This window comes from Oncorhynchus masou, chromosome 32 (genome assembly GCF_036934945.1).
Source record: "Oncorhynchus masou masou isolate Uvic2021 chromosome 32, UVic_Omas_1.1, whole genome shotgun sequence".
Lineage (NCBI taxonomy): Eukaryota > Metazoa > Chordata > Actinopteri > Salmoniformes > Salmonidae > Oncorhynchus > Oncorhynchus masou.
Window position 1 is genome coordinate 51,626,906 of NC_088243.1, and position 20,911 is coordinate 51,647,816.

The 20,911-nt window shown below is 44.2% G+C and overlaps 1 protein-coding gene across 1 annotated transcript in view; it reads left to right on the forward strand.

The window, feature by feature from the left end:
* The window catches only part of LOC135526168 (AF4/FMR2 family member 2-like), a 178,621-nt gene that overhangs the window by 100,932 nt on the left and 56,778 nt on the right, over window positions 1–20,911 (forward strand). The window contains exon 9 of the mRNA XM_064954305.1: window positions 12,122–12,176. Within this exon, the coding sequence (XP_064810377.1) occupies window positions 12,122–12,176 (55 nt within the window). The remainder of the gene's footprint in view (window positions 1–12,121; window positions 12,177–20,911) is intronic.

Here is a 20,911-nt window from a genome sequence, read left to right on the forward strand (position 1 = left end):
GGAGTCCCTCTGTCCCGAGCTGCCCCTCTGTCCCAAGCTGCCCCTCTGTCCCGTGTTATTTAGTAGGGTTGCCGTGGCTAGGAGGTCACGGAAGCGGACAAGGTGGGGAGGACTACGGTGAAGTGGGGGCCACGTCCAGCACCGGAGCCGCCACCGCGGACAGATGCCCACCCAGACCCTCAGGTTTAGGTTTTGCGGCGGAGTCCGCACCTTGGGGGGGTACTGTCACACCCTGACCATAGTTTATTTTGTATGTTTCTATGTTTTGGTTGGTCAGGGTGTGATCTGAGTGGGCATTCTATGTTGGATGTCTTGTTTGTCTATTTCTATGTCTGGCCTGATATGGTTCTCAATCAGAGGCAGGTGTTAGTCATTGTCTCTGATTGGGAACCATATTTAGGTAGCCTGGGTTTCACTGTGTGTTTGTGGGTGATTGTTCCTGTCTCTGTGTTTTGCACCAGATAGGGCTGTTTTCGGTTTTCGCACATTTGTTATTTTGTTAGTTTAATCGTGTATAGTTTCCTTATTAAATAAAATGAATCACAACTACGCTGCATTTTGGTCCGCTCCTCCTTCCCACAACGAAAGCCGTGACACATTCAGCAGCCCAATAATCAATTGGTGTGGGTTTCTGTGCTGCGGGGTTGAAGCTACGAACCCATAGGCTTGGCTCTCTCATCCCTTCAGGCTTCTGGGAGAAAGGGTGGAAAATGAGCCTGTCATTGCTGATATAAGCAATGTCCCCACGCGCTCTGGCAGCTTTCTTGGCTGGGATCAGTTCTTTCCTCTTCGCACTGACGGTAGGGTTTCAAAGCTACCGATAATTTACTAAAGTTACCAGAATCTTCAGTAATTGAGGTAATTAATAGAACCTATGGCAACCTATCGTAACTTTGTTAATTTATATTTGAATAATGTAAAAACATATATTTATATATCGCAATTATTTTGATTATCTGTGTCCATATTGTCCATGAGTTTCTAATAGATAGACCATATGGTTCAAGAGAAAATGAATGGCCTAATGAATGAAAAAAAGCATCTAATCAACAATTCTATTATTTTCAATTACCTCTGCAACTCGTCCAACTATTCATTTTTTTCCACAAAAGCCACCAATTTGACTCCAAAACATTGACAAATATATTGACATAGTAAAATAAATAAGTGTGTAAAACAAATATAAAGGATATTTCATGCTGAAACTCTCATATTAAACACCAATGGTATTCACTAAGTTGATGGTTTATATTTTTTTTTGTCATCTTATTTAATAATTTAATTTATTTTACATAAAGATAAGGCCAGAGAGAGGGCAAAAGATAATTACAGACATCTGTGATAATCTGAAGTACCCAAAAGGGCCAGTAGATGTCTTGTGATAGATTACATGGATTCCTCTTGAAATATACCACAATTATGATAGTTGATGGTAGGATTTATACAATAAACAGAGTACACAAATGAAAGACTGAAAGGCATCGTTTTTTGAGTCCCAGTGAATGAGAAAAGTTGAGAATGATAAAAAGGGGTAGTGATGTTTCTTGCTGCAAGGCAAGCGTTCTATCTTTTTGAATGCTCTCCAATGTTGCACAGTAGGCCTTTTTCCCAATTGAACACAAGATTCTGCTTTTGTGTCGCTCAATGACACTGCTCTTATTGGAGAAGTCTTCAATGATTTAACGAGTCCAAGGAAAGAGCATTTGTGTCAATACCAGCTTTGTCTGGCGGAGATGAATGCATCGACATCAGATCAAGCAGTGTCTCTTTCTTTCCCTGCTACTAACACAGGAGATGCAGTATAAGCACAAGTGAGTGGCAGTATTAGCTTTTATATTAAAACACTCCGCTGTAGCTGTTAAATCTGTGTTGTGTTATGGTACTCAGAGCCTTTATTGCTCTGTATAAACATGTATACATTATATCCTAACTTCACTTCCAATGCTTACCTCGGTCCCTGTGTGCGCTCATATAAGACAAAATAAGTAGGAATGCAGAGATGATTTAAGATGAGATAAGTGAGATCATGAATAATGGAATCACTTTGAATTTCAAAAGGACGGCATCTGGGAAAATAAAATTAAACATTTTAGGAGAAAGAGGGGCTCATTTGTAGCAGATCTGGTCTTCCAGGGAGGTAGCCTGTCTGTATGCGACAGCTGTCAGATAACCAAGTGCAGTGATCCATGGACTTCTTACATAGTACATATGGATCATCATCCAAAATCATGAAGCTGTCTATTTTTGACCGACCACCTCGATTCGGTCTTATGTAGCAAAATCTTTGTCTACACCTATTCAGCATCGTTCACACCCTCTTACCACTTAAGCCTTATCCCTACCCATCTCTTTAAGTATTCACATGTGAGGCCATGTGCTAAACAGAGTGAGTAAGGTAGAGTAGCAAACAACCAAAGATTTCAAGACTACAAGTGGTGAAAGTAGTAGACTACAATAAGGAAAAACAATAAGGAATACCATTAAATCTAGTCCTTGGCCTATATCCTAATCTGACTTTGGTGCAGGTCATGTTGTTCTGAATGTTACCGTCTCTGGTAAACACACACTGTATCAAGTAAAATCTATGTTTATTTGTCACATGCACAGGATACAGAAGGTGTAAACCTTACAGCAAAATGGTTACTTGCATATTTGCATACCGTAATTGCTGGATTATTAAGCGCACCTGAATATAAACCGCACCCACTGAATTATTAAAAAATATGTATTTTGTACATAAATAAGCCGCACATGTGTATAAGCCGCAGGTGCCTACCGGTACATTGAAACAAATGAACTTTACACAGCCTTTAAACGAAACACGGCTTGTAACAAAAATAAATAGGCTTTAACGAAACACGGCTTGTAACAAAAATAAATAGGCTTTAACGAAACACGGCTTGTGACAAAAATTAAAACAGTAGCCTACCAAGAAAGTCATTGGTCATTATCTTCCTCCTCCTGTGCACTGAAACCACTGAAGTTGAATAGCCTCAGAATTGCTTCATCCAATGTTGGATCGTTTTCATTGTTGCTCTCGTCACTTTCATCCGGAGGCAAATACCCCGCTGAGCTCATGCTGCCCCTTCAACACGCAGCAGTCCAGCCTTTCGAAACCCGTTGATGATAGTGGATTGTTTGACAATGCTCCATGCTGTCAGGACCCACTGGCAGACTTGACCATAAGATGCTATTTGCCTGCGGCCCGTTTTAGTGAAGGATTTCTCCCCACTTGTCATCCAAGCCTCCCACTGAACAAGGAGCGCCACCTTAAATGCACGATTTACACTGATGTCGAGTGGCTGCAAATACTTTGGGCCATCTGCTTTTCTTCCCTCTGAAAGCTTTTGTTGTCTTTTTGCACTGAGTCAGTTCCTCACGCTGCTGTTTCCAACGTCTTATCATCGACTCATTAAGGCCAAGCTCCCATGCAGCAGCTCTATTTCTTTTTCCATCAGCCAGATCGATCACCTTCAACTTGAAAGCTGCATCATATGCATTTCTCCGTGTCTTTGCCATGATGAGGGTGACAAAATTACTACCGTCATCAGAATGATGGGAAGTTTGAGCGCGCTCGATTTACGTCACATTATGTGACGGTGCTCAGTTTTTTGGTGGCATGAATCTTGTGAAAGCGGGAAAAATCCATAAATTAGCCGCGTCATTGTATAAATCGCAAGGTTCAAAGTGTGGGAAGAAAGTAGCGGCTTATAGTCCGGAAATTACGGTAGTAGCAATATCAAAAATAGAAAGTGTCCAGATAAAAATATTTTATAATTATTAGATGATGCTGACCCAGAAAATAGGGGTGTGCCCTATTTCTAAAAAAAATAAAATAAATGCAAGCATGTTTCTCATGCGTCAATAATAGAATTTCTAAATTATACTGTACTGTTTTTGAGTCAGTCTTGTGCGTGGCCTAAATAACTCAACTGGATAGTCTGCCTGTAAAGAGAAGAGCGGGCTGTACTTTGATCCTGCTGCTCTGATTGGATTGACTGAAGCTGTAGATTGACTGAAGCTGTTCTCTGTCCACTCACTTCATAATTTAACCAGATCACTTTTCCTTGCATTTTTTTCAGTCTGATCATTTAGATTACTGCTGCCTGCTACTACGATAAATCACATAGCGAGGACGTTTGCTATCAAGCTATCAATGTGCATAATATCTAACAAGTGGGGCAAGGGTATGGAAAAAATATGAAACGCAATGCGCATTCTGACTGAGTGACAGCAAACTTGACTGCCCACTGCAAGTTGAGGACACACACACAGACACACATACACACCCACCCCTCCCTGCGCTGACCTAATCTGCAGCTTTTTTGCAGTGAGAACAAGCAGGGGGGTATAGTATTTTGCCAACAATTATTTAGGCATGTAAAAAAACACTTCATTTTTTCCCGATCACGAATATCATCCGATCCGACTATCAACTGTCCATTACAAATACGAGTAGGGCCATATCGGCACACCCCTACCAGACACTTGTCTAAATGTGAAATAAATGCTATAACCACCCCCCAGACACAACTAGCTAAGTGGATGGGTCACTATTGTCTAGACATGTAAACATGTTCATGAAATACAATAGATGGCCGTAATCACCCCCAGACACACCTGGCTAACTTGAGTAATTTAATCATCTGGCAAGTGAATTCTTTTGTTTAAACATTTAGCTAGCTTAAACAATGAACCATAATCCCACTCATATTACTAGCAAGACAAACGGATTGTCATAGCTAGCCACAATGCATGAAATGCTGTAGTATGAATCTGCAAGTAGCTAAAGCTGATGAACTAGGTTTAATATTATCTAGCTAGCTGACATTAGGCTATAACTATCAATCATACACATAACATAACGTAATCTAGCGTGCCAGCAAGCTCACATTCACTAGCTAGTTAACAGTACGTTTTAACTTGCAATGAAAACAACTTTCTGACAAAATTAGGAAAGTATAATATCTGAAAATGTAGCTCGAATCTTACCCATTGAGAGAATGCCATGAGTGTGCGAAGCTGTCATCAAGGCAAAGGGTGGCTACTTTGAAGAATCTTAAATATAACATATTTTGTGATTTGTTTAACACTTGTTTTGCTTACTACATGATTCCGTGTGTGTTATTTCATAGTTTTGATGTCTTCCCTATTATTCTATAATGTAGAAAATATTTTAAAAAGAAAAGAAAGAAAAACCCTTGAACGAGTAGGTGTGTCCAAACATTTGACTGGTACTCTACATGTATGACTGCTTCACAGCAGACTGGAACCCCTTTAACTCTGTTTTGTTTGTACAGCTTGTTTGGCTGGTGTTGTGTCAAGTTACTCCGGTTCACACTGACCGTGTGCAGAATGTCCTCCGTCACAACTTTTCCCCACTGCCTATAACGCCTGCTAAATTCAGGGTAGCGATGTTGTTGAGAGCAATAGCAACACCTTTGCAGTTCTCCAGGCTAACAAAAAAGCTGAGGTAGCAGGGCTTATCTACACATACTGATCAACTCACGTTATAGACAGAAGCATGCTACTTGACAGACCAATCCAAACTCATCTCTCGGTATGTCCAGCCCATCCATTTCTCAGCCAATCATGGCTAGCGGGAAGGTTCCTTGCTTTTTCCGTGGCTAAACTAACTAGTCTCGTAATTTAACAATTTAATTTGTATTTACAGATGGCATACATGTTTGTTATTAAGGCACATGAAAGTTTACATGTTCCAGAAGGCATTTCTGGAAAAAAAAGTTTTTGGGGGTAATATTACCTTCAAATGCCTCTCCAATGAAGTAGTGATGTGCAACATACGTCTAGCTTCCTGAAACAGGTCTCACATGTTACATTGTTTATGTTTAGTGTGTCATGAAACCAGTTTTTGGCATCATTGATATGATGAGAAGTTGAAAATGTCAGTTTCAAAGCTGTCAGTGTTGTCACTATAGCATTGACATGAAGTAATTGTCCTCACAACGCAATCATGTGTGCCAGTGTTTTCATGGTTACTGAGGAGCCAGGACACAAAGTATGCAATGACCTCAACATACTTAACCGATAATGCTTTATTCAGCACGTATCATAAACAACATCCCTGCATGCTGAAATAACACAAAGTGTTACTAGCGTCTTCCAGTATGAAGAAGCAAACCCTGTAGGAGCAATCAACAAACATGCCTCATTTGCTTCCATCTGATTGGCTTCTGGTGATGGCTCTGTGATTCACAGTATTTATATCACATGGGTCTGCAGACCTAAATAAAGTCAGGAAGTCATCAAAGTAGAATTCATCAAAGTAGAGAGAGAGAGAGAGAGAGGCTGCTTGCTTGCTTGGGAAAGGTTGCATGTGGCCTGCAGGGCTGCCATGGCAGAAGGCTGAGGCTCCAGACTCTAATGAGGCCTTGTGTTTGGACCCGAACTGCATCACAGCCCCCTCCGGCACTCCTAGTCACACAACCCCTCCCCCCCACCTCTCGCCACTACTCACACAAACACACACACACACAGACACAAATGCACACACGCACACACTGCCATGGCAACAACCACTGCTCAAATCACAGTTCTACCAAAGACCCTTCGTAAAATAGAATTTTGGAAAAAATTACTCTTTTCATGCTTTTCTTCAGGAATGTTATTTGAAGGATAATAATGTTTGTTGTACCCTCACCATGGGTTTACTGTGTCCTTCCACACACATGTAATATAGTATCATCACAACACACATAAAATTGCTGTGAACATACTATCAGAAAGCATTGAATAAGGTATTGAGGAGGGACCTGAGTGTTACTTACAGTAAGTAGAGCTCTCTACTGTAAGTTGTTTGGAAGCCACCGTACTGTATGTGTTCTTGGTACTATCACTCTAAAGATAAATATTTGCAGGGAATTCATGACCACCAACTTTATATATTCAAGTGCCTTTAATGGTGAGGCGAGTGCTTGTTATATGCGACAAAGACAGGGGAGTTTGAAAAAATAAGTAGTCAGATGTTTCCTACTTGGTGGAAATAAATGCAGAGAACAGAGTGGAGCCTCACAGGCAGGCAGAGGAGACGAGGGAAAGGCATCCATCACAAGCGTCAACGTAGCCTCTTGATGTGACACTCCAGTCAGCTCTCTCTCTCAAGCTCTCAGAAATTAGAGTGGTAGATGGCTCAGGGCCAATCTAAATAATCCATCGCTTAGAAAAAGCGAGGCTTCAGAGTATGGCTGGGGCCCTGCGTGTGTGTGTGTGTGTGTGTGTGTGTGTGTGTAGAGGGGCCAGAGAGAACCCCTACTCTAAATCAGAGGCAGGCCTGGCAGAAAACTAGAAGGAGGGAGCAGCAAAGGAGAGGAGAGGAGAGTATAGGAAAGGAGAGAATTGGAGAGGAGAGGAGAGGAGAGGAGAGGAGAGGAGAGGAGAGGAGAGGAGAGGAGAGGAGAGGAGAGGAGAGGAGAGGAGAGGAGAGGAGAGGAGAGGAGAGGAGAGGAGAGGAGAGGAGAGGAGGATTCAGGATGCTTTCCGTCTGATCCCTGTAGCTCTCACCGGAACTCTGTTTCCATGCTCCCCATTCATAGTATACAGTCATTTCTTCAATACAGAATAGTCTCATTCCATATGCATTTAAACATGTACAGTATTCTCTCGTTACGTGGCCCTTTATCTCGTATTCACTTATTCCTATGCATCCTATGCTTCAGACTCCACACACACACACCCCCCCCCCACACACACACACACACACACACACACATGACATGGGTCGTGATGTTGGGAGTGTTGATGGCCCTCTCTCAGCTGACTGGATTCTCCGACGACTGCTCTAAGTGACAGATCTGGAACAAAGCAACGTCTCAGGGCAGGAGACAGGAGCACAGAGGACGACAGGCACTTTGCATGTGGACTCTCGACACACACACACACACACACACACAAACACACACACAAGGAAACACACACAATAAAAACATACACACTTCTCCTATGGTAATGCACAGCATATTTATTTACTTCCATCTGTCCAAGTGCATTTCCGTGTACCTCGGAACTGATTGACACAATAACGTGGAGATGGATTGAATGCTTATTTAAAAGCACACTTGTTTTAAGGCCCCCGCAGTTACTGCATTTGCAGGCTTTCGCTCTGGAGGGAATAGAGAAAAGGTAGGTACACAGGAAAGGCTGGAGAAATGTTCTCTTATGCCTCGAAGGGGAAACTTAACAAGCCTAATGTATCTCCCCTCCCCTCAGCCTCTCCTTCCTGTCCTTGTCTAACACAGCACCAGGGAATCACAAGAACCATTGCATTACCCAAAATTAACCCTGTCATCATCACAACCACCCACATACACAACAGTAAAATATAGCATCTAAATTTAACCCTCTCCTTCATTTATATCTCTCTCACCATGACAGTACAGCTCGACAGTGACAGAGCTGTCACTGTAAGGGATATTAGAGTCAGTTACTGTATGTCCCCTCTGACACATACACATATCTGATACCCCTGAGATGATGCTGTCTCTCTCTGGGCCCAAGAGATGACGCATGGCCTCCCTCATCATGACGATGTGTCTGTCTCCTGGCACAATACCATGGAGTTAGTTACCAGGTACCAGGGACGTGGAAGGATAGAGGCTCAGGGGTGTCAGTCATCCCCCGTTGAAGTGTCACATCCCAGGGTGTACAGTACAACCCTCCTCCCTTCCCCATCTTCCACCTCCAGAGGCTCTCTGGGGAGGGTGGGTCACACTCCCATGGTCCCCAGCTGCCTGGTGAGTGGTGACATGCCTCCCTCGCGCCCAAGAATAGACAGGAGAGAGATTGTGGAGCTTCCAGTCCACCTAGCTAAATGGGGAAAAAGCGGTGGTCTATACGCTTAACAAAGTCGACCTCTGCCATCAAACTGAAAACACGGAGGTTCACTCTTAAATGCCAATCTAGTAGCCCTTTCGCTCCATTTAAAAATAATGTGAGAGCATGCAGGGGAATAATAACAGTAATACAGTGGGCAGTAGGGGGAGGGAGGGGTATTGCAGTGCCCAAGAGAGTGGTCTTGTTGATGAGTGCAATTATGTATCAGTGACACATTGACATGTACTACACTCAGTGATAAACAGTTTAATTCTGTGTTCAGGAGAAATGTCAACATCAGGACATTGGTGATTAGATATGTTTAGAATGCTTTTCTGTAGTGCCTCGGACAACCGCCATTTACCACGTTTATACGATTTACTGAGAAAGTGTTTTGGTGGTTTCTTTTATTTTCTCAACAGCTTGTCATGTCAGTCAGACATGCTCAAGTCACACATGATTTTCATAAGGTAATGCAATAAAAACATTTGAAGCCATATAGGCACTCTTGATATCCACATTACTTAATATGAAGTACATTATAATAATATATAATACCTTATCAAAATTCCAGCATCCAGTTCATTCAGAGTATCATAGTTACTTATCACAAAATATTGAACATTTGTCTGTGTAATATGTATTATTTCTAAAGACTTATCATAGTTTGTCTCCAGTATATGTGAATTCTGAAAGGCTGGAAGGGTGGAGAGAGATTTTCCCTGAGGGTTCTGACAGATAGACAGAGGTAGTGATTGGGAGTTAGCTGGTGGCTAATGATCACAGCCTGTGCCTGTCCCTCCCTATCATTACGCTAGCTCTCTAGTGGGCTAGTGCCAGGAGACTCTGTCACCGCGTGTTGCTGTGTTGCTTCACTCCACCAGCTGTGCTGCTCTAGTCTGGGCTTGCCCTCTTCAGCTCTGTACGGCCTCTCATCTCTATTTTCCCCTCCCCACCCCTCCTCTTCTCTTCTCTCCCCCTATCACCCCTCCTCCCTTCACCCCTTGAACTGCCCTGCTGCCCCGACTAATCTTCTCCTTCCTGACCCTCCCTTTGCCCTTTCCTGCCCTGCCCTAGACACTCCTGACCTACCTGAGACACTTCTACCCTGACCTAGACACTCCTGACCTACCTGAGACACTTCTACCCTGACCTAGACACTCCTGACCTACCTGAGACACTTCTACCCTGACCTAGACACTCCTGTACTGTGACTTTTGTAAAAGCAAAGGAACAGGACGAAACAGTGCCAGTGCCAACCACACAATTCAAATGAGCCTCACTCATGGATGGCTTCAGTGAAAAAGACATGGTGTGGGTTGGTAATTCTGTTTCCATGTTAATGGTCCTGGTAGTAAGATAGGATGTTGTAAATCACATTATTTCTCAAGGCTTCACCAGAGCTGACTCTAATCCTATTTTAAATCATGAGACTGCGCTTCACTCAGGTTTATCAAGGTGCTTTGAGCGCCTGTAAAAAAACACATATGTTTGCCAAAACGTCAAACATTAAGCATACACTCAACTAATGCCAAGTAGGAAAGAAGGGGTTTAAAAATATATAATTTAAATGACTTAATGCAGATTGGGTCTCTATATCTCATGGTGTGCCAATTGTAATGAGGTGAATATTTCTGTGAGCTCACTTCTAGCTGTGCTGCCAAAGTGTTTATATTCAAGTTAAAATAATATAAACTCAGTTTAACTCCTTGTTCTCCTTGTGGTTTGAAGGTTAATTTAGCAAAGTGATAAACACAGCCCCAATTAGTCCATTAAAAACACTATCTCACTCTCAGGCTGAAACAGTCTATATCTATTATTTATCCTCAAAGGTATTTATTATAAAGTCCTGTTGGTCCTGATATCTTGTTGCAACTGCGTATCTGTGGTTTCCTGACAGAGGGAGATGTCCTGGGGCTAATTCTTTTTCATGCAGTTCATTTGGATTGGAGGTCTATCAATGTTTCAAACAGATGTGCACCGAGCCTACGTTCATCATTTATAGGGTCTTCAGGCCTCCTTTAAGAGGGTATCGTTTTTATACACGTCTTTTGGGGTGTCATAAAAGTGAACAGTATAACCACGCCTCTCCTCCTAGAGTGAATAGGGCTGTGGGTAAGATGCTGCAGTGTACACTGTTCAGGTGAATTTATAGGTGTGATTTTTCCTACTATTGATTTGTCTCCAATTAAAGGCTGGATCATCCACACCGGCTGGAGAGAAGTTAAAAATGAAATAGACCATGTTTGTCCCTCTCTTCTTTCTCCCTCCCTCCCTCCCTCTTTCTTTCTTTTTCTTTCTTTCTCTTTTTCTATTTTCTTCTGTGTCTCTCTCTCAAATCCACACACACACTCACACACACACTCACACATGCATGTACATCCAGACATTACCCCCCCCCCCAGCTTGGCTCCAACTGAGTGCAAATCCACTGGAAGCATCCACCTCAGCCACCTGGTTTTGTGTTGCGAAGATTTCTTCTCCTGACATCTGTTAAATATTATCAGGTTAATGACTGGCAGTTTTGTTCAAAGTTCTGCCCAATCTAAGATGCTGCACGACAGCTTAGGTCATAGAAAAGTAAACTTTAAACACATTTCCCCCTCTCATAGAGCTCCTTTTATTGTTCTAACTGAGGGGGAAATTCCCCGCCTGGGTTATTTTTTAACAGCCATGTTGTGTTAGACACTCCGGGCCAGTCAGCCACTCTATGTAGAAATGTAGGTTGCTAAGCGCTAGCTCGCTGCTAGCCTGCCTGCTGGCCCGGTTTTATTGTGTTTTTACTATGATGTCATCACACCCCATAACCATTTGTCAGATGACATCATTCTTTCTGAAAACACTTTTTGATAGTTTATGGTCTGAAGCAAGCTAAGGGATTGGATGTTGAATTGCATTGAAAGATAGTATATATAACAGAGAGTAGAGTAATGCCAAACCTCACTATGGAGAGATACATTTTGCACTTCTGTAAATAATGGCACATCATCCCAAAAAGTATTGTGCTAGTGTCCTAATAAAAAAATACATTTTACATGCACTGATTTGAATAATATAGAAGTTCTTTCTAGTTCTTTTGAGCAGTACTATATGTTTTGACTTTATATGGGGAATTGTTGCAGGGTTATTAAAGGGTTGTTCATTTCATTCATATTTTATCATAAGCAAAATCCCTAAATAGAAAGGTGGATGATAAAGGAGACCTCAGTATAGGTTTGTTGAATAAATTAGTACATAAATTGGTGACCTGAAGCTGTCTATTTGACCTGACTGGTGCTGTGTCTTTCTGCAGAATGCTTGAGGATGACCTGAAGATCAGCAGTGACGAAGAGGACACTGATCAACAGGTAAAATTCATCAACACCCTTCTATGTACAGTATACTGTATCTCTTTATATGATGTTTTTCTGAGCCAGAAAATAACACAGCAGGAACTATTGGATTAGTTCATTCGAAATGGCTCTCATTGTGCTTCTTCTGTATTTTGATCATAGTTATCATCCATTCAGGACCTTCGACCGGTTGGTAGTTTAATAATAGTTATTAAACACTGAGGCCATCATACTCATTCAGTGAATACAGGGCTCTAATATCGCTCGAACAACAGCACTGCACTCCCATATTAGTGTGTGTGTGTGTGTGTGTGTGTGTGTGTGTGTGTGTGTGTGTGTGTGTGTGTGTGTGTGTGTGTGTGTGTGTGTGTGTGTGTGTGTGTGTGTGTGTGTGTGTGTGTGTGTGTGTGTGTGTGTGTGTGTGTGTGAAATGCATTTGCATCTCTGTGTGTTTATAAGTGGCTTACTGCAAATGAGTGCATGGTACATTATCACGCTGTCATCGCCTGCAGTACACCAGCAGTGTCTGTACACAAATAAACACACACTAGTCTGCTTGGTCCCCCTCCTCCCCCTGTCCTCTGCATGCACAACAATACAGATAAAAACAAAAAACACATCCTGTCCTTATATAAGCAACCAGCTTAACCCCCCCGCCCCCACCCACACACATACAGAAAAACAAACACTTACACACATACACACACTGCCCCAGTGTGAGTGCCAGACACAGTGGATCAGCATGCTCCAGCACATGTGACTCAGGGCAGTGGAGAGAGGAGGTATAATTAATATATTTTTGACAGAGAAGCAGGAGGGGGCTGGGGAGAACCTGCAGCAGTAATTTTGCTGCTTCTATCTCCCAGTGCCCACATAGTGCTGTATCTAAAGCAATTAGCATCAGCCCAGGCTCTCTCCTTTTTTTTCGCTCTCTCATCCCTCTCTCTCTCTCTCTCCTCTCTTTCTCTCCATATTTTCCTCTACACACACTGTCTCGATTTATTTTTTCGTCCCTTTCCCTCTCCTTCTCTCCTGTTCTTGTGCGTTGCTCTCAGTCCAGCTTTGGTGCAGTTATGACAGTAGATATAATAAAAAGGTCAGCCTAACCCTACCTCAGACAAATCACCTGGCACTGAGGGGAAGGGGTGTGGTTCTCAGATGGGAGAGGGGGGCTAGGAGGGAGCAGGGGGGTTTGCTGTGCCTGGACTGCTGGAGCTGCTAGCACCTCTGACCTCACTGTTATTCAGCTACCTGGTGCTATTCATCAGCTAGAAACACCTCAACCCTGTTTTGTTCATGCATTCCTCCTTTTTCTCTATGCAAGCACTTCCTTCCTTCTCCTCTTTGTCTACCAGAATTCACTGGAGATTTTCTAGCTCTGTATGAATTGTAGGATTTTTTTAAACAAATTTGTGAGAATGGTCTATTGCTTAGTTCTGCAGCAGCACAGAGGATCATTGAGGACGGTGGTCAATTAGTCGGGGTTGGGTTGCCTAGTTTCTTCAAAAAATACTGCAGTGAAAGGGCCAACCAAATGAAAACATTCTCCCCTAAATCAACAGCCATATTTTCATTCAGATGTCCTGGTGGATTAAGAAGAAATCTAGTCATCACAAACAGTGGTGTCTTTATTTATGTTAGCCGGCTTTCTCTCAATGATAAAACAGCCCCCCTACCCAGAATGAATAGGATACTGCTGTGACTGATCACCATAGATGGGGGGGAAACTAACGATAGTATTTTAACAAGGGGTATCGAAGTTCAATGACATCATTTGTTAAGAGATAGTGGAGATGGAGATGAATCTGAAGGCAGATGTGTGAGTGAAGAGGCCTGTTCATCTGATGTCTCAAATCCTGAAATCATCAACTACTAGTATTAGAATGAGCTAATTTAAAACAGACCTTTCTGCCCTCCCTGTAAAACTAATCTCACAACAGAGCTAATGCTTCTCAATCACCCCGCAGTTGAATATTCAGGTTGAAAACAAATTGGGGGCATACATCACTGTGTGGCATACATCACTTTTGGAAAGATTATTGTCCTCTCTACAGGCAATGGACCAGTAAATTCAATAGCAGTGCATTACTCTCCTTGGTTGCCAAAATGAAGTATTCTTAAATATTGTTGAATTCCTTTTGTGTCAATTTCATGAACATCTTGCTTTGAGCTGTGTTGTATTACTCTTGGTTATATAGATAAGCACTTGGTCATGGCTGGCCTTTTTAGGCAAATCTAATGGTAGTCACAAAAATGGCACCGGCACAGCCCCATCCCTCCCCTCTCCCTTCTCCTCCTCCTTAGCGATAACCACCCTCTGAGTTTCCCACACACACACAACCCCTGAAACGAATGCCCAAAGACAGCTCATAAGCATGAAAAAAGCCCCAGCAGCCATTAAAACAGTTTGCTGGAGTACGTATCTATGCCTCCGCCGAGGCAAACACACTAGCAGCCATGCCCCCAGCTGCGTTGCCTAGCAACCTGCGAATGGGGAAGAAGGATGGAAGCAGCCCAAATCCCTGTGGAGAGGGAAACAGCAATAAGAGAGCAGTTGACAGATGATCTGAGTTGTTTCATCTAATATACTGTGAAGATCACTGGCTCCTTTCATGAATGATAAATGGACTGTACACAGATCAATGGTCACAGCAATAAACTTAGCCTGCCTGGCCAGTGTGTGGCTGTGGGCCTGCCTGTGCCTTGGTGGTAGTCGGGACAGGTTGTGGTGGCCAACAGCTTCACTATTTGTCGGTGCCAAGGGGTTTTATTTCTATACCTTGCTCAAACACTATTTAAGCGGATGAATATGCTTTCAAAGAGGACTTGACACCAATGTTTTTTGTTTTTTGTATTTCCCCCCCACATTGTGGGCTACATCATATTTTCAGGACTACAGATGTAGCAGTGACACTCATCTCCCTGTGCACCCTTCATTCACTGTGAAGTGGCATGCTACGGTCCCTTGTGTCTGTCTGCATGTGTAATTGATTTCCACTGAACTGTCATCGGAGAGGAAACACTTTAATGTTCATTTGTTTGTTACAATGTGTTGTCGTTCTATTATAGGGAATACATTTTGGAAAAAGGGGAGGGGGGCTGAACAAACAATCCTCATAGTATTAAATTACTGTCACCTGTCTGTGCTTCAAATCAGTGTCAGGTGTCAGTGATGTAGGTTCAAATCAAAGCCTATGGAAATCCATAGCTTAGTAGCAAGACCTTTCCTACTAATGTATAATGTAACAAGTATTATATTCTGTATGTGGACATGTAGCCTGCTTTAAATGTGGAAATGCTGATTCGATGCAAAGCCTCTCTCCTACTATAGTAGGTGTAGGGCTGTGGCGGTCATGAAGTTTTGTCAGCCGGTGATTGTCAAGCAAATAACTGCCAGTCTCATGGTAATTGACTGTTAATTACCATAAACACATTTTGCATCTCCTGGCTTCCACACATAGCCTACAAGCCACTGATGCAGATATTTGGAACATCTACATTTTAAAAAGTCTAATAGATCCATTTATATAATATAGCCTACACCATCACAATAAATTCATTATTTATTTTAGATAGGTCTAAAGAAACATGATATGAAGAAAATGTAGTCTATTTCAGATGAACAGAATTGTATACTCTGAGTTGTCCTTATGTTAGGCCCTGATCTGGCTATGCCATATGGATGTGGGCTACACTAGTTCATTTAGGACACAGGATGTGCTTAGAAACCTGTGGCATTACTTTAAAATAATTTTATAGTATGAAGAATACAAATCAAATCAAATACATTTTTATTTGTCACATGCAATGAATACAACAGGTGTAGTGTCACGCCCTGGTCGAAGTATGTTGTGTTTGTCTTCGTTTATTTGGTCAGGCCAGGGTTGTGGCATGGGTTTTTGTATGTGGTGTGTTTGTATTGGGATTGTAGCTTAGTGGGGTGTTCTAGATAAGTCTATGGCTGTCTGAAGTGGTTCTCAATCAGAGGCAGGTGTTTATCGTTGTCTCTGATTGGGAACCATATTTAGGCAGCCATATTCTTTGAGTGTTTCGTGGGTGATTGTCCTTATATCCTTAGTGTCCTTTTGTCCTTGTTCTGTGTTAGTTTATACAAGTATAGGCTGTTTCGGTTTTCGTTACATTCATTACGTTTATTGTTTTGTAGTGTTTGTGTTTAGTGTGTTTGGTCATTAAACATGAATCGTAATCTACACGCCGCATTTTGGTCCGACTCTCCTTCACATACAGAAAACCGTAACAGAATCACCCACCACAACAGGACCAAGCGGCGTGTCAACAGGCAGCAGCAGCAGGAGCAACAAAATAGGGATTTCTGGACTTGGGAGGAGATCCTTGACGGAGAAGGACCCTGCGAACAGCCTGGAGAATATCGCCGCCCCAAGGAAGAACTGGAGGCGGGAAAAGCGGAGAGGCGCTGGTATGAAGAGGCAGCACGGCGACGCGGATGGAAGCCCGAGAGTCAGCCCCAAAAATTTCTTGGGGGAGGCTCACAGGGAGTATGGCGATGCTAGGTAGGACACCTAAGCCAACTTCCTGTGCTTACCGGGGGGCTAGAGAGACCGGGCAGGCACCGTGTTATGCTGAGGTGCGCACGGTGTCCCCAGTGCGGGTGCATAGCCCGGTGCGGTATATTCCAGCTCCGCGTATCGGCCAGGCTAGATTGAGCGTTGAGCCAAATGCCATGAAGCCGGCTCTACGCATCTGGTCCCCAGTGCGTCTCCTTGGGCAGGTTTACATGGCACCAGCCTTGCGCACGGTGTCCCCAGTTCGCCTGCATAGCCCAGTGCGGGCTATTCCACCTCGCCGTACTGGCAGAGCGACCGGGAGTATTCAACCAGGTAAGGTTGGGCAGGCTCGGTGCTCAAGAGCTCCAGTGCGCCTGCACGGTCCGGTCTACCCTGTACCACCTCCACACACCAGCCCTCCGCTGGCAGCTCCCCGCACCAGGCTTCCTGTGCGTGTCCTCGGCCCAGTACCACCAGTGCCAGCACCACACATCAGGCCTACAGTGCGCCTCGCCTCCTCAGCGCTGCCTGAGCCTTCCTCCTCTCCTGCGCTGCCAGAGTCTCCCGCCTGTTTAGCGCTGCCAGCGCCTTCCGCCTCTACAGCGCTGCCGGAGTCTCCTGCCTGTTTAGCGCAGCCAGAGCTGTCGGTCTGCATGGAGCAGCCAGAGCTGTCAGTATGCATGTAGCAGCTAGAGCTGCCAGTCTGCATGGAGCAGCCAGAGCTGTCGGTCTGCATGGAGCAGCCAGAGCTGTCAGTATGCATGGAGCAGCTAGAGCTGCCAGTCTGCAAGGAGCTGCCAGTCTGCAAGGAGCTGCCAGAGCTGCCAGTCTGCAAGGAGCAGCCAGAGCTGCCAGTCTGCAAGAAGCCGCCAGAGCTGCCAGTCTGCAAGAAGCCGCCAGAGCTGCCAGTCTGCAAGAAGCCGCCAGAGCTGCCAGTCTGCATGGAGCAGCCAGAGCCGCCAGTCAGCATGGAGCAGCCAGAGCTGCCAGTGAGCATGGAGCAGCCAGAGCTGCCAGTCAGCATGCAGCAGCCAGAGCCGTCAGTCTGCCAGGATCCGCCAGTCAGCCAGACTCTTCCAGATCCGCCAGTCAGCCAGGATCCGCCAGTCAGCCAGACTCTTCCAGATCCGCCAGTCAGCCAGATTCTTCCAGATCCGCCAGTCAGCCAGACTCTTCCAGATCTGCCAGTCAGCCAGACTCTTCCAGATCCGCCAGTCAGCCAGGATCCGCCAGTCAGCCAGACTCTTCCAGATCTGCCAGTCAGCCAGACTCTTCCAGATCTGCCAGTCAGCCAGACTCTTCCAGATCTGCCAGTCAGCCAGACTCTTCCAGATCCGCCAGTCAGCCAGACCCTTCCAGATCCGCCAGTCAGCCAGGATCTGCCAGAACCGCCAGCCAGCCAGGATCTGCCAGATCCAACCAACTGCCTGAGCTTCCTCTCAGTGCTGAGCTTCCTCTCAGTGCTGAGCTTCCTCTCAGTGCTGAGCTTCCCCTCAGTTCCGAGCTACCCCTCAGTCCCGAGCTTCCCCTCAGTCCCGAGCTTCCCCTCAGTCCCGAGCTACCCCTCAGTCCCGAGCTACCCCTCAGTCCCGAGCTGCCTCAGTCCCGAGCTGCCCCTCAGTCCCGAGCTGCCCCTCAGTCCAGTGGGGTTTTGGGTGAGGACTACTAGGCCATGGTCGGCGGCGAGGGTGGACTATCCAAGGATGCGAGGAGGAGGGACTAAGACTTTGATAGAGTGGGGGCCACGTCCCACGCCGGAGCCGCCACCATGGACAGACGCCCACCCGGACCCTCCCCTATGGTTTTTGGTGTGCGTCCGGGAGTCCGCACCTTGGGGGGGGGGGGGGTTCTGTCACATACAGAAAACCGTAACATGTAGACCTTACTGTGAAATACTTACTTACAAGACCTTAACAAACAATGCAGTTCAAGAAATAGAGTTAATGAAATGTTCACTAAATAAACTAAGGTTAAAAAAAATCCCATCAAAATGTAACACAAGAAAATGACATAACAGTAACGAGGCTGTATACAGGGGGCAAAGGTTAGTCGAGATCATTTGTGACTATGCATAGATAATAAACATTGATGAATAAAATAGAAAGGATATTTTCTCCAAACGATTTCTGAGGAAGTGTGCACACACGGCTATTCTGTGTTGAGTGGTTAGCAAAGGAACCGGTCCTGCTAAATGCTTAATTTAGAGTTATTTATGCAACGTTTTTTGTGATACAAACGTTGGGCCGTACTGTATGTGTGATTTTTAATACATTCTAAGGCTGCATGATGCGACTCCAATGATGTTTTGAAAAATGTTTCTTGCACAGGCTGCACAGACTTCATCAGTCTATAATTCACAATTTTACAAGCGCTTGATAATGCCTCGATTTTCCCGGTTGCAACCTCCTTGTGTGGCGGTAATGCTCCCTCCCCAAAATAAATCACTGGCCTTTTGCGGCCAGTGACCGTTGTGCCCTCGGGCTGAATATAATAATTCCCTTCTCCCTGCTGCGTGCTACGAAGCATCTCACTCACATTGCTCTTTCAGATATCTTAATTCTTATTAGCCAGTGCCCGTCACCTGATCGTGTCCTTCTCAAAGGCATCTCAGCTTCGAAGTACGATACTAGTGAAGACAGACACATCTGGGATGTAACTGCGCGCATCCTTCTCATTGAATTCCAAGGCGCATATTGAAGATGTTAGAAGAACTGTCGACATTTATTTGTTATCAGCCAACACGATAAGTAGGCGTAAGGAACAGCAAAAGCACTAGCCTATGTAAATCTACTATCCCCATAGTACAAAAGTTGAACTGTTCTATTGGTATTCTACATAGTCTAGGACAGTTGTGGGATGCGAGAGACCCCTAATTAATACAACCACTCACATAAATACATTTTTTAAAAGCAATGAGGTGATGCAACAGATCAGAAAGTTTAGCTTAAAATTTTGATAAACTATGAGCATATTTCTTCAAATAGCAGCAATGAGTCTATAAGTGCAAATGTATGGTATGCAAGAAAATGGCGTCGACAGAGAGGGCTGCCTCGCTTCTAGTCCTTAGGAAACTTTGCAGTATTTGTTTTTTTCATGTATTATTTCTTACATTGTTAGCCCAGAAAATCTTACGTGTTATTACATACAGAACTATCAGAGCAACTTACCAGCACTACGATCAGGAATACAACTTTCTTGTTTCCAGAGGCTGACCAAAAACAACGTTGCCGGAGAAGACGAAGACGGAGTGGTCTTCTGGTCAGACTTAGGAAGTGCGAACACCACCCATCGCTTCCGAGTATATTACTGGCCAATGTCCAGTCTCTAGATAACAAGGTCAACGAAATCAGGGCAAGGGTTGCTTTCCAGAGAGACATCAGGGATTGTAACATATAGTAATATTTCATGAAATCATGGCTCTCTCAGGATATGTTGTCGGAGTCAGTACAGCCACCTGGATTCTTTGTGCGTCTCGCTGACAGAAATAAACATCTCTCTGGGAAGAAGGGCGAGGGTGTATGTTTCATGATTAACGACCCATGGTGTAATTGTAACAACATAAATTAATTTGAGAACAAGGCTACCTATCAGTATATTGACTATAGCACTCGCGCTGGAAAAACACTGGATCACTGCTACTCTAACTTCCCGCCCTCCTTAAAGCAAATATGACCACGACTCCATTTTGCTCCTCCCTTACTATAGGCAGAAATTCAAACATGAAGTACCCATGCTAAGAACTATTCAACGCTGGTTTGACCAATCATGTGGACTGGAATATGTTCCGGGTAGCCTCAGAAAATAATATTGATGTATATGCTGATTCAGTGATTGAGTTTATAAGGAAGTGTATTGGAGATGTTGTACCCACCGTGACTATTAAAATCTACCCTAACCAGAAACCGTGGATAGATGGCCTAGAAGGCCAGCATCCCGGAGTTGCTTCTTCACTGTTGAGACTGGTGTTTTATGGGTACTATTTAATGAAGCTGCCAGTTGAGGACTTGTGAGACATCTTTCTCAAACTAGACACTCTAATGTACTTGTCCTTTTGCTCAGTTGTGCACCGGGGCCTCTCACATTACACTGCACACTGCCCTATCCCATCTGGACAAGAGGAATACCTATGTAACAATGCTGTACATTGACTATAGCTCAGCATTGAACACCAAGCTCAAAATTAAGCTTGAGGCCCTGGGTCTCAACCCCGCCCTGTACAATTGT